Raw genomic sequence first — 14,344 nt, 5'->3', positions numbered from 1 at the left:
TTTAATGGGATTTAACTATTTTTATAAATTAGTAATTTAAATTCATATTGTTGTGGTTATTCCTATTTAACATAGGATTTGACATTTTTCTAATTTAAAAATTTAATTTATAAATTAAAAGGAATAATATTGTAAATATAATATTAATAATTTAAAGGAAGGATAAAATTAGAAGAGAGAAAAAAACTAAAAATATCAGTTTTTAAACAAAAACTAAGAGAAAATTCCCTATCATTTAACGATCTTTTTTTTGGGTGGATTCTAGGGTGAGAGGCCAATTAGGTCCCTCCGATGGACCACGAAAAAAACATCAATAGATTTGTTCAATCATATAGATTTGATTAAAATAAAAATAGACCATTTGAAACATTCCACATTCTATCTAGCCCTTACCCATCTCTCTTACCGTGTAACTGCCTTCTTTCAAATGGTATGATAAATTTTACCAAGTCCATCATCCATATCTTCTCCTTCGTCCAAACTACTTTTACTAAAGATGAAAAAACCGTATATGGTACACAGTTGTATCACACACCCGCAATCTCAAAGTTATAAGAATGGTGTTTCCATCGGTATATTTTCTTTTGTTTGTCATCCATTTATTGTAAGCTTGAAACTATTATTAATGGAATATCCATTTTTTCAGATAACCGAATTTTTTCCTTTAACATAATAACAATAATACGAATGTATAATTATTAAAGAAGGATCAAATTAAGATCCGTCCAAATTATATTGCTCTTCTCAATTCACCAATGGTTGATCAAATGAATTTACTCCATAACAATGACTTTGAAAAAACGAAAAGAAAAAGTAGTTTCTTCTTTTAAAAAAATTAAATCAAAGGAAAAATAAAGATTTCTGAAATTTCACCATTAAACATCAAATTTTTTAGTTTAGGGTTCATAATTTGATCTCATATTTTTATGGTTTGAGTGCATGATCATTGGAAGTAAAGATAGCATCTCATTTTGATAGAAGAATTATAGTATAACATAAATGAAAGCCATTTGATGATAATGTTGAATGTGAAAAGTAAGACATGTTCTCCTTTTAATTTGAATAAATTTGAACCATCTATTTAATTTATTGGTATTATTTTCGTGGTCCACAGATGAAGGACCTAATTGGACCCTCGCCCTAGAATCCACCCTTTTTTTGCTCTTGAAATCATATTTTTATATTTCTTTTAAATTTTAACGTGATATTTGTTTAAAAAATTTTAGAGGAGAGAAAGTAACCATCAAAAGATCAGGTTAATTTTGTAACAAAAAAAATCTCTTTTATCCAATTATATCCAAACATATCAAATAATTTATTTAAAAAAAATGATTTTTATTACAATAAACAAAAAAAATAGATTATGTTTTTTTTTTTTTATAAAGTCTCGAAATTATTGAATGTCAAAATAACTTTTTTTTAATCCATAAGAAACATGCCCGAAATTGAGTAAACTGTAAAAACGACAAGTAAATAGAAACAATTTTATTAGGCAAATGTCGGATGAATCAACGACACCCTAAGTAGATTAAAATAAAAATAATACAAAAAGTTGGGACATAATGTCTTACCCGATAGAAACAAAAAACAATCGGCCCAAATGGTTAATGCAAAGTTAGATAACAATCCCAATTCACAATCCAGAATTAAAGTCGACAAACCAGATTGTGTGTAAAATCAAGGAGCTAGTTGTACAGACTCGAAGCAGAATTGCAAGAAAAAAAAAAAGAAGAAAAAAGTATGTGGACATTAAACACTGAATCCAAAATTTTAGGAAGGCGAGGAATCCGACCAACATGGATACATGTCGAACCTGCCTATCTTAACAGCAAGGCACTGCAGCGGCACGCAGCCTATTTAGATCTTCAAACATCAAACGGACCACGAACCATAAATGATCACATATACTGAGGGTTCTCATATGCTTGTTGAGGTTGATTTTGATTTTGACACAATGTAAGTAGTTATTATTTATTAGTCGTTCACATAACTACATGCTTCTCAGATTAATTCATCCATTCTATGCAATTGCAGAAACCCTGCTCCGATCGATCCTGATCATTACGATTCACGTGATCATCGTGTTCGTCTCAAAGCTATTCGTAAGAGGAAACATCTTGGATGAACATCTTGGAGGATCCGACCATGCCGTGAACTGCATAGCTATGGTGAAGTATTTACCTATATTTTAATTTGGTAAAACATCTAACAAATATCAAATCATATCACCCTATAAGTGTGTTTTATTTGGTATCTCTTTGTAATAAATGTGTATACGTGAGATTTATTTAAAACTCTTTTTAGTTTACTGCCCTTGTTTTAGCTTTATTTCTTCAATTAGCATTTTCTTATAGTATGGGATGAGTTGACTTGAAAAATACTTGAATTGAATTCGATTAAACATGCAAATGAGTAAAGACAGTCCATTGGTATATTTCTTAATTTATTAAAAACTGATTAATGTTTACACTGATGCATGAACTAAGCCATCTCCAAATACTTTTACCAAAATTACAAAAAGATGCATGGACATTGTGGATGGTCTTAGGTTTATTTCTTCGATTAACATTTTCATTTATATAAATAATTGCTCTTTATACAGTAAGAGTATGAGACGAGTTGACTTAAAAAAAACTTGAATTCGATTAAACATGCAAATGAGTAAAGACAATCCATTGGTATATTTCTTAATTTATTAAAAACTGATTAATGTTTACACTGATGCATGAACTAAGCCATCTCCAAATACTTTTACCAAAATTACAAAGAGATGCATGGACATTGTGGATGGTCTTAGGTTTATTTCTTCGATTAACATTTTCATTTATATAAAGAATTGCTCTTTATACAGTAAGAGTATGGGACTAGTTGACTTAAAAAAAACTTGAATTTGATTAAACATGCAAATGAGTAAAGACAATCCATTGGTATATTTCTTAATTTATTAAAAAGTGATTATTGTTTACACTGATGCATGAACTAGGCCATCTCCAAATACATTTACCAAAATTACAATAAAGAAAGAGATGCATGGAAGATTCCTTATTGCTATGACAATGACTACAAATGAAAGGCAATTCCCAATATCTTTTACATGGGTTATCATCAGCAGGTAACCTATCCTGCAAAATTTTCCAAAAAAGCATATATTTAGAAGGAGGGATTGAATTTTGTCAGATAAGCTTAGCCTAGGATATATTCTAAGTAGGAGTGCAATGAAAAAAAATGTGCATTTTTAAAAGAGAGATTGCCATCAAGAGAGTCTTTCCAAGCAGATTTGTCATCTTTATGACTAAGAGGAATTGCGATCTTGTTAAGTATTGACTGCAAGGAAGGGTAAGCCAAAAGGATATCTTTAATCCAAAACACCATGCAAATGAAAGGGATGTTGAGAGAATGAATAAGAGCAAGGCACACCCAAATAGATAATCAACACTTTATCGTGTACTATTTAACATCCCTTATATATTAACGTCTATTATTATAAACTATAACTATTTTAAAATAAAAGCTAGAACTAATATATGATATCAGATAAAATCATTTTCTATGAAATATCGGGTTAAATATAAAAAGGAAGCATAATCTCATTGATTTTTTTTTAAGAATCTTAATCTCATTGATTGATTAGTTTTTTTGTCTATTTAAATATCTATCTTATTATATATTTAAATATATTAATATGAAACATACATTTAAATGAGCTAACATGTTCTGGTGAAGAGCTTCACTAAATGACGAAATGTCTAGGAGAATTTAAAATTGATTTTTAGGTGGAACACTTCCCAATCAGTATTTAACTTGAATTATTAAGATTCTCTTCTCCTTAAAACCAAAGGTTAACACACAAGGAAAGAAAAAAAAAAACTAACACGTCAAAAGATTTTTCAGTCAAATATAAAAACAAGTATTAACTAGGCTTAGAAATAAGTCTATATCAAGTAACATGTCTAAGCTATTGCTTGGTTCCATTTTTGGATGGGTCAAACATTAATTCTAGAAGTGTATAGTTGATATGACATTATTACAAAAATAAATAAATTGATATGTCATGGTATATATGGAGTATGATTGTTTTTATTTCCAAAATTGATTCTAATTTGAAACTAGAAATTATAACTTTAGCTTCAACTCAGTTTTAATCAAAATCAATTTTATAAAATAAATTTTTGTTAGAATCAAAGACACACTTAATCCTTGACCTTTTTGATAGTAAGTCTTGCAAAGTTTAGCTCGAGTTTTAGTAAGACTAAATTCATGGAATATTCAAAAAAATTGTGTTGGTCAAAACACGGGCCTTTATAATGTGGTAATTGCTCTTCTTCTATCTGTTTTTGCTTATTTCTATCAAATAACCGAGCATGAGTTAGCTTCCACAGTTGTATTTTTTCAATGTGATATAGGATAGGAATGAGCAAAAATAGATGGGAGAATAGCAAATCTCTTATAATGTTTAGGCAAGAAAGCCCATGAATAAAGCCCAAAAGCCCATAGAAATTCTGGTGGCAAACAACAGCGAAAGAATCGTTTGTATCGTTCTTCTTCTTCTCTGTTTCATCACTGCTTCTTTTCTTCATTCTTCCTTCCAATCTTCATTCCCAATTTGCTTCCATTATGTAAGTCTCTTTCCCCTAATCTCACTTGTCTTTCTTATTCAATTTTTACCTATCACCGTGATTCAGATCTGCGTTTTTTTTTTTTTTTTTGAATTTTTGAATTCTGAGATTTTTTTTGTATGTATTGATTTGCACTATATTATTCATTGATTTTTTAGGTTATGTGATTGATTCATTTCATTGCTTATGTCACCATTTTGATTTTTGTGTATTGTGTGTTATAGCATTGTTGAAACTGAAAATTCATAATCTTGTGTTTGTGATCATGTGAAATTAAAATTAGTTAATTTTATTTATCTATAACGATTATACCTTCAAATAGTTAATGTGTTAGTTAGGAATGTATAAATGTTATTTATCGAAGAGCTGCGCCTATAATCATGCACGTGATTAGTCCCTAACTTTGTAGGACGCTCTGAAATAGGTCTATGAGATTGTAAATATTTCGAAAAGGTCTCTGAGTCTTTTAAATTGTCAAGTTGGTCCTTATGTTTTAACCACTTACTATCAATTTAGTTCGAACATAGTCTCAGAAGGACTAATATGAGTAAATTTGATAGAGACAGACATTTTTTGAAATATTCATAATATCAGGGACCTGTTTGATAGCGCCCTACAAAGTCAGGGACGAATTTGGTGGGCGAGGAAATGTTTAAAATTTGGGATAAAGTAGCTGAATTATTTTTGAAATTAGATTGGAGCTTATTGGAATTTCAATATGGTTTACATGAAGAATATAGAAGCTAGTATAATAATAGGATCATTGTAATGAAGTAACAATGTGAGTTTGATGCATAATAATAGGCCTTGAGTTATAGAAATCATTATGAAGTTTGTTTTTTTATAGTAAAAATGTTTAGATGAGTTGGGACCTTCCCTGGGATCTTGACCGAGCCATAGAAAACTTCAAGCTCAAAGTTTTCAAAAATGTACTTACATATCACCCTCTAATGAGGTCCTCACATTGGCAATAAGATTCAAACTCAGGTTCTTGTGGGATATGAGTTGAATCCTTACCAATTGGGCCAACCTTTATTGTTATCGTTATAAATTTTTAATGATATCACTTGTTATTTGGACAGATAAAAGTATTTCTTAGTTGGTTAGGATACTATCAGAAACTTGATTAATTGGCATCATGTTTATATCATATTTTACATGTGTCTTGGAGTTTTATTTGTTGGTATGTGTTCTAAAGAGAACTAATATAAGCTCTGTCTTTGTGTGCAAACCTTTTTTGTATCATGTATGTCTCTTCTTTATTCTTGTTGTCAATATATTACACCAATACTTGGATTACATGCCTATATATCTCACCATAATCTGAAGTTTGAAATATGCCAGTATTTCTTCTGCCAATTTTCGTTTAAGGGTTCAATTTTCATATTTTTTTTTATCGCAGAAGCTGCCAATAATTTTTTTATTATAACTATTTGCCCTTATTTGATGGCGCTGTCCTTACTATTTTTTTTTTAATCGAATGTTGTCCTTACTATTGATTTTATGCTTATATATGGAATTTTATCATTGATACCTTGTTGGTTTATTCAGTTACTTATCTATAGTTTCTATTTATATGACCGGTTGCTAGTGTGGATTGAAATGGCTGGAGGTGTTTTTCAGCAGTTATTGAGGAGGAAACTCAAATCTCATTCTCCTGTAAGCACTAGATCCTCTCTTCGTGATAATTTTATTCTTTTGTGAATATTAGGACTATGCTTTTGGTCCTTCCAATTTTGGAATTAAAATGGAGACCCTTAGAATAAGAGTTAGGTATCGGCAACAATGATTTTATGCTTATCTGGAAGTTTTTTTTGCTATGCACTTTACTTTTTTTTTTTTAATTATTTATATTGCATCTTCTAGCAATAATGTTTTCTATTTCATCCAATATATCATTTCTTCTCTCTAGGAGTCACATATAGAATAGACTCCTCCACAGGCACAACGTTACTAATGAAAAATGTGGGTTCATGATGGCAAGCCCATAATACGCCATGTTCAGAACAATAAACAAGAAACTTGTTGCAAAATTAAATGGTGCTTTGTTCAAAAGTCCATTATGCCATACCACCATGGCTGCCATTTGACAAAACTGCTATAAGCCTATAGCATTATTATGCATTCAAAATACATTAAGAGTGCAAAGTGTGGTACTTTTATTGAACTTGATCTGTAAACTGATAAGAGTACATGTCATACAAAAATAAGGTTAACAGGATGTATAAGTGTTAATAAAATTTTACAATCAATAGTTATGTTTTACAGCATGGGGTGATGCTCCCTAGGATATAAAGTTCGTCCTGAAACACTTAGTCCTTATCCTCTCATTTCCAATTACTTACTTGAGAAATGCATGTACTCCTTTTGACAATAAACGAAACAAACACAATAGCAGCATTGAAATTGAAATAGCTGATCATAAATTTAACTTGAGTTTGAAACAAGAACTTGACATGACTCTATTTCAAATCGTTCAAAACACTCTATTTTGTAGACATCATCACTTCTTCATGATGGGTTGATGATGCTGGGATCACTACCGATGCTGTGTTTTTAAAAGAGGTAGTATTGTGTTAGGCAGTTAGCTTCCAGTTGAAACTTCATTGAATATTTGCCCTTATGGATCAATGATAATAGTGTTCTTAAAATGAGCAGTTTCTGAACAGTCTGCTGTAATTTTTCATGCCGTGTTTAGAATTCCCCTTAGCATTATTTGCTACATTCGAACATGTTTTACCATGTTTCATCAAAGTTTGGCTTGGTGTAGCTTTACTAGAAACCTTGTTGTACTTTTGCAATTTCTTATTGCTAATTATATGTCAAGGACGCCTTTGAATTTTAATTTTTCCAACTCACTATTAAAAAACTAGTTAATTCATTATATTAGGAGTTTATTTCATCCATATGTTGTTGCAAAAGTTTTTAAACTAGCGGTAAATCATAAGAAAGTGCATCATCACTGTAGCAATTAAGATTGATCTCTTGCATGGAAAATATTTAGTTTAGGTGGTGGCTTCCTACGTGTTTCACCACTACTGTAAAATTTCTTGCGTTATCGATAGATCAAATTAAAATCCCATGAAAAATTATAAATGCAATTCTCTGAATCCAAATCATGTTCAGTCTCCCGGTCATTTAGGGTAGAAAGAATTCTAAGTTTAGTTTGCCCATATCATAGCTTTAATTACTCCCTGATAGGACTCTTGAGAACTTGGCTCCAAGTCCAATTATTGGGAACTGTCTTCTATTACAGGCTTAGGGTTATTGTTTGATATAGGGTAAGACCATTATAAAGACTGTTATGGTGGAAATCATACATGTTCATTTCATAAAATTTCTGAGTTTATAACAATTTTCCTTCCCTGGAACAATCTAAATGTCTGTTGCTAATGTCTTCTGATATGCTTCCTGCAGAATCCTTCATCTATGTCATCGATAATCACGAAGATTGATGGTGCTGGTTCTACGAGCAACAGATCCTTTAGAGCCCTAGCATTAATTGGAGCCGGTGTCTCAGGTCTTTTGGGTTTTGCAACAACAGCATCAGCTGATGAAGCTGAGCATGGCCTGGCTGCTCCAAGCTATCCATGGCCTCACGAGGGAATCCTCAGTTCATACGATCATGCTTCGTAAGTTTGAGCTGGTTTTTCCCTATATTTTCATGTTTTTGGGTTCAGCGATATCATTTCTCAAGCTAGTCACTACATATACTAAAACTAGCCTCTTTTTCATTTTAAGGTGATTTGCAAATAGTTGTTAGTTATAGATACATTTTTAATTGGACTTCTTTCATTTATATTACTAAATGTCATTTTATCATAGAAGAACCATGATTTCTTTTTTCTAGACTGTAATTTTCTGAAAGGAATTGTCCTAAATTGTGCAATAGAAGTAGTTCCTCTTTATTTTAGGGCCTTTTTCTTGGCCAGGATTCATAACACGGTGAATCTGTATTATGCTCTTGACTATTTTTTTATGAGCAGGATTCGTCGTGGTCATCAAGTTTATACGCAAGTCTGTGCTTCCTGCCATTCCATGTCTTTGATATCATACCGTGATTTGGTTGGTGTTGCTTACACAGAAGCGGAGGTAAAGGCAATGGCTACTGAGATTGAGGTGGTTGATGGCCCTAATGATGAGGGTGAGATGTTTACACGACCCGGCAAACTCAGTGATCGCTTTCCTCAGCCATATTCAAATGAATCAGCTGCTAGATTTGCTAATGGAGGAGCCTATCCTCCAGATCTAAGTCTCATCACCAAAGTAATGTCGGCTGTCTGCTAGTAACTAAGATTTTCTGTTTTATGCATACCAGAAATATCTTTAACATGTATTTTCAGGCTCGTCACAATGGTCAGAACTACGTGTTTGCTCTTCTTACCGGTTATCGTGACCCCCCTGCTGGTGTTGTGGTAAATTCTCCTTACATTATTTTACAGCTAAACTCTCTACTTATTAAATTATTTGCAGATGTTGTTATATTTTGGGGTGCTTTGAAAGCATGGTCAACAAGTGTCAAATGAAGTTTTTCTTTTTCTAATTTTCTTGTACACCGATAAATTAAAATATGCATGCACGGTGAGATGGGGATAAGTATAGGCTAAACTATTAAGCGGGATGTTGAATCGATTGATCTGTTTATCGACATGATTCATAAATTGACTTTACGCCATTATTTAATTTTAGGTGTTCAGTAACAGGTAGTGCCCCTAAACCAGTGTGACAATACAATGCTGAATATTAGATATTTGTGTATGGTAATATTCTAAATTATAATGCAGATTAGAGAAGGACTGCACTATAATCCTTATTTTCCTGGTGGAGCCATTGCCATGCCTAAAATGCTTAATGACGGTGCTGTTGAATATGAAGATGGTACCCCTGCTACCGAAGCTCAGGTACTTTCATGTGCTGCAGAGGATTTAATTTAATAAATCTTTTCATAGTTGATAATAAACATCATTTTTATACTTTTATTTGTTGTCGCAGATGGGGAAAGATGTTGTGTCATTTTTGTCTTGGGCAGCAGAACCTGAGATGGAAGAGAGAAAACTGGTTTGTTTCCTTTATTTTCTTCTTCTATCAGATCAAATGAAAAAATGTATCTGATTTTCTTACACATTGCTACGACTTGCAGATGGGATTTAAATGGATATTTGTACTTTCATTGGCATTACTTCAAGCTGCATATTATCGTCGCCTTCGGTGGTCTGTTCTTAAGTCTCGCAAATTGGTTCTTGATGTTGTCAACTAACTGCTTTCAAGTTGCATTTATTATTTTTTGGAAAGAAGATAATTGTTACCAATAACTATGTCAAATCTCATCTCGTAAAATTCGTTGAGAGACTAGCCGGAAAGCATGCCCTATTTTTGTTCGAGGTATAGAAATAAAGGTGCTACCTATATTTGATATACGTTACTTCAATTTTTCTCATCCTAAGAGCTGTATGTTTTTTGCATTTAAGTTTTGAATCACTCTAGATGTTTAAGAGATAATTCCCTAAAAAAAAAATGTTTAAGAGATAATTTATCTGTAACCGATCAGAATTATTACATTTCAAAGTTTTCATTTTGAAAGTAAATTGTAAATGACTCCTTTGAAATTTAATTTCGTGTAAATTTTTCATAACAATAAAACATTGAGGACCCTCATGCCATTTCATTATTGAGACCCTCATTTTTTTTTTCTTTCTATTTTACTCCATAAGTTATCACATTATCTTCAATTTAGTCTCTTTCTAACCCTCCATATTATGAAGGAAAGAAATGAATAAATTATTCTCATTAATTGTGAATGAAGTATAGTTACATCTTATACAGGAGAGCTGAAAGAAAGACTACTACAAGTATCATACACTTACTGTATTCTAACATTCATACTAATACAGTAAGTTATAGAGATAACTTGGGGAGCAAGTTATCTCTATAACTAAGTTGTATCATCACTAATCTCTTCACTATGCAATACTCCATGTAACAATCATTATCAAACAATAAATGTCAAAGAACATTTTGCCATATTTTATGTAAATAAAGAAAATAAGTGGTCGAACTTCTGTGGAAATTTCGTACCAATTACATTGTAATTTCTTTTTGATTTTTTATATCAAAAAATAAGTTAGTTATATAATTAAGTGAATTACATTTTAAAAAAGATCAATAAATGTATTAAAAAGTTGTAGAAAGTTTTACAATTAAACAAATAAATGTTTTTTTTTTAAAATAAAAAATAAAAATAAAAAAAACATTTCCATGATGAGCAACATCCAATTTAATCTTTCTCAATTACTTTTTCTCCTTTTCCCTTTATGTGCTCTTCTCTACAGCCACACACCATTTCTCATTTGATTTCCTCCTCATCTCACAAACATCTCAACCTAATTTTTTAAATCAAGCATAGAGAAAATCACATCTTCAAACAAATTCACCATCTTCTTTTCTTGAATCATACTCCAAAAAATTGTTTCTTTTTTCCAGTACCATTACCCACCATAGCCTAGCCAAAATTTGTTCAATGTTGAACCCTGTTATTTGGCCACTACTTTCTCCTTCCTTTTCATTGATTGTTTTTATTGCATTAATTAGGTTTAGTCCACTCTTTACTTTTTATTATATATATTTTTCATTATGTACCTTTGCATTACTTATGTTTAGGTCGTATGTATATGATTTACATTTGGACAAATTTATCAAATGTTGAACCCTATCTTTTAGATATTCATTTATAATTTAATCCACTATTAATCTTGAACTCTATATTTTATATTCTTATTCCTAATTCTCATTGTTACTTTATTATGGTTTTGGATTTTTATATTGATTTTGACCATTGTGCTTACTTTCCTATGCCTTTCTTTCTTCTTTTTTTTGACAAAAACAAAGGATATTCATTCATTCATATTGATAGAATACATCAGAGACAATAACATGATCAATATCGCTAAAAACGTAAAAGGTGAATCTGCAAACAAACTCACAGCACCCAAGTTAATAACATTCCACGGCAAAATGCCTACAAATAATATGATAAAATCTAAATCATCAGAATATTCATGTTTCTGGATCTGCAACGTTGACGCCCAAATCATTGAATGAATTTGTGATTGTCTGAAGCTGATCTTTCAATACGAACCAAACAAACACCGCACAACAAAAGATGCGAAATCAAACAACGCCGCACAAGACGACGAAAAACACAACGTTGCACTAAGACGACGAAATCACGAAAAAACACAAAAGAAAAACTTGATGTTTGTGAAAATCACTTATTTAGATTGAAAGAAAGGAGAAAAAAAATATGCAGAGGGGTGATTCTAGGTCAAAAATTAAACCTAAAATCACCCCTCCTCGATATGTTAAAGAAGAAGAAAACTTAGAGAGAAGAAATAGTTTCTCTCACTAAAAAATAGTTCTAACTTAAAAATAAGTTAACTTTCCTATGCCTTTCTTGAAACTTTAATATTCGTTTTGAAATCAATAATATCACCACAAAAATCTTGCTATAAAATTATCAAATTAAAGCAAGAGTTTCTGGTAAAATGATGTTTGGAATATTTAACATGATTTTTCTTGATAAATCATCTCATGAAAGGCCACGGGCTAAATTTCTGCAATACTTGTTTTATGGTTTAGTTTTCAAGATATATTTGTGTGCATAGCCTTGTTTTTAAATTTGTCTCAAGTCTCAAAGATGTGTTGGACAGACCCGGATAAAAGCGGTCACGGTTATGACCGATTAAAAATTTGAAGATGATGTGGATTAGAATTTGTTAAAAATGATGTTTGGAATTGATGTTATTACGATAGACAACCCTAATTTTTTCTCCATATGTCAATTCACATCCCTCACAAACACAAAAAGGATTGTTCTCTTCTGGGGGTAATGGGAGCTTGCAGATTATCATAACATTTTAAATTTACTAGCTCTCGATATTCCCATTAAGGCTCATTCTATTTGCTGTTTTGTTGGAAGGTGGATCTATCATATTTATGTAGCAAACTTCAATTGACACCATAAGAGCATAGTTTTTTTTTTTTGTCCAAGTGTGTTACTCCGTCATTTCAAAATATATGTTCCAATCAACCATTGCATACATGTCAATATACAACTTTGATTATTAATATATTTAATTATATATAATAAAAAATTATAAAAATTTAATATTTTGAAAATATTAACAAATCAAATAACATCTTACATGTTAACATTTGTATTTATATATTAGTTAAAAAATATGGTCACGCCATGTGAATAGTGCATATTGTAAAATTGTGATTTGAAACGGATGGAGTATAAAATAGTTGGAACTGAAAATTCACAATCTCATCATGCTTCTGATGTGACTGAATTAAATTAATTTCGCAATTCCTTTTTATCTATTACAATTATATCTTCAAATAGTTACTGTGTTGGATGTAAATGATATGCTATTTATTGACGACGATGTATGGTTATGAATTATGCAATTTCACTCATGTTACTCCTATATTGATACTTTGTTGGATTTGGTGACTTATTCAGGTACTTATCTATAGTTGATTTTTATTCAGCAGTCATTGAGGAGGAAACTCCAATCTCATTCTCCTGTAAACTGTAAGTATTAACTCCTCTCTTTTTGATAACTTTGTTCTTTTGTAATATTTAGGTATTCGTAAAAAAATGATTTTGTTATAGTACAAATTTGAGGGAAAGGATAACATCTATGAACCATAGACATTCTTTGGACTAGACGTGTTTCCATGTCGGACATGTGTTGTATTTGACACTGACACATATAATTACACTGGATTATATGATTTTTTTTTAAATTATTAATAGAGTCGACGTGTCAATATCCGTGTTGTGTCTGTGTCCGTATTCATGCTTCATAGGATATCATTGGTTTGGTTTATCTGGAAGTTGTTATTGCTATGCATTTTAGCTTTTTTATATTGCATCTATGAGCAATATTGTTCTCTATTTCATCCAATTTATCATTTCTTCTCTCTAGGAGTCACATACATATACCATAGACTCCTCCATGTGCACAATGTTATTAGTGACAACTCTCTGACTCTAAATCATGCTAAATCTTCTATTACTGATATGCTTCATGCAGAATCCTTCATCTATGTCATCGATTATCATGAAGAATGACGGTGCTGGTTCCACGAGCAGCAGATCCTCAAGAGCCCTTGTATTAATTGGGTTTTTCTCCAAGCTATCAATGGCCTCGCGAGGGCATCCTGTGTTTCGTGGTAGTCATCCTCTGCTAACATTATCGGTTGGCACACAAACAAGTTACTTAGCTTGCAGTGCACGTCACCTTCTAGATAGCTTAATTACATTTGTAATTTCAGTTTCATTTAGCATACATGTAGTTAGTTATAACAGTTAAGGGTATATAAGCTCATCTCATGTACAATTTTGTTACAATGAATCATAACTGATTTTTCATCTTTGAGTTCATCTTCTTCTTCTTCTGCTTCTTTCTTTCATAGTTTAATTTTTCTCTGATATGTGTTACAAAGTGATCAATAATATTTATCGTGCATGTTTTATCTTAAAAGAATCCTGATTTTTTTTCTAGAATATGATTTTCTGAAAGGAATTGCTCAATAGAAGTATTTCCTCTTTCTTCTAAGGCCATTTTCTAGGCCATAATCCAGGATTCATCACACGATGAATTTGTATTTTGCTCTTACTGCTCTATGTCACCATCAAATATTCAAAGTTTCAAACTGAA

At 31.3% G+C, this 14,344-nt stretch overlaps 1 protein-coding gene across 1 annotated transcript; it reads left to right on the top strand.

Moving 5' to 3' along the window:
• The first annotated feature begins 4,466 nt into the window (after positions 1-4,466).
• Positions 4,467-10,078, top strand: LOC11416011 (cytochrome c1-2, heme protein, mitochondrial). Its single transcript, XM_003618765.4, has 8 exons — positions 4,467-4,616; positions 6,208-6,275; positions 8,034-8,248; positions 8,603-8,882; positions 8,960-9,031; positions 9,401-9,517; positions 9,609-9,674; positions 9,757-10,078. The coding sequence occupies exons 2-8, from the start codon at positions 6,219-6,221 to the stop codon at positions 9,871-9,873; spliced, it is 924 nt and encodes a 307-aa protein (XP_003618813.1). The 5' UTR covers positions 4,467-4,616; positions 6,208-6,218; the 3' UTR covers positions 9,874-10,078.
• The last annotated feature ends 4,266 nt before the right edge of the window (positions 10,079-14,344 follow it).

The sequence above is a fragment of the Medicago truncatula genome, chromosome 6, assembly GCF_003473485.1.
Source record: "Medicago truncatula cultivar Jemalong A17 chromosome 6, MtrunA17r5.0-ANR, whole genome shotgun sequence".
In the NCBI taxonomy this organism is placed as follows: domain Eukaryota; kingdom Viridiplantae; phylum Streptophyta; class Magnoliopsida; order Fabales; family Fabaceae; genus Medicago; species Medicago truncatula.
The sequence above is the reverse complement of the archived record's forward strand: the minus strand, read 5'-3'. Positions and strand labels throughout refer to the sequence as shown.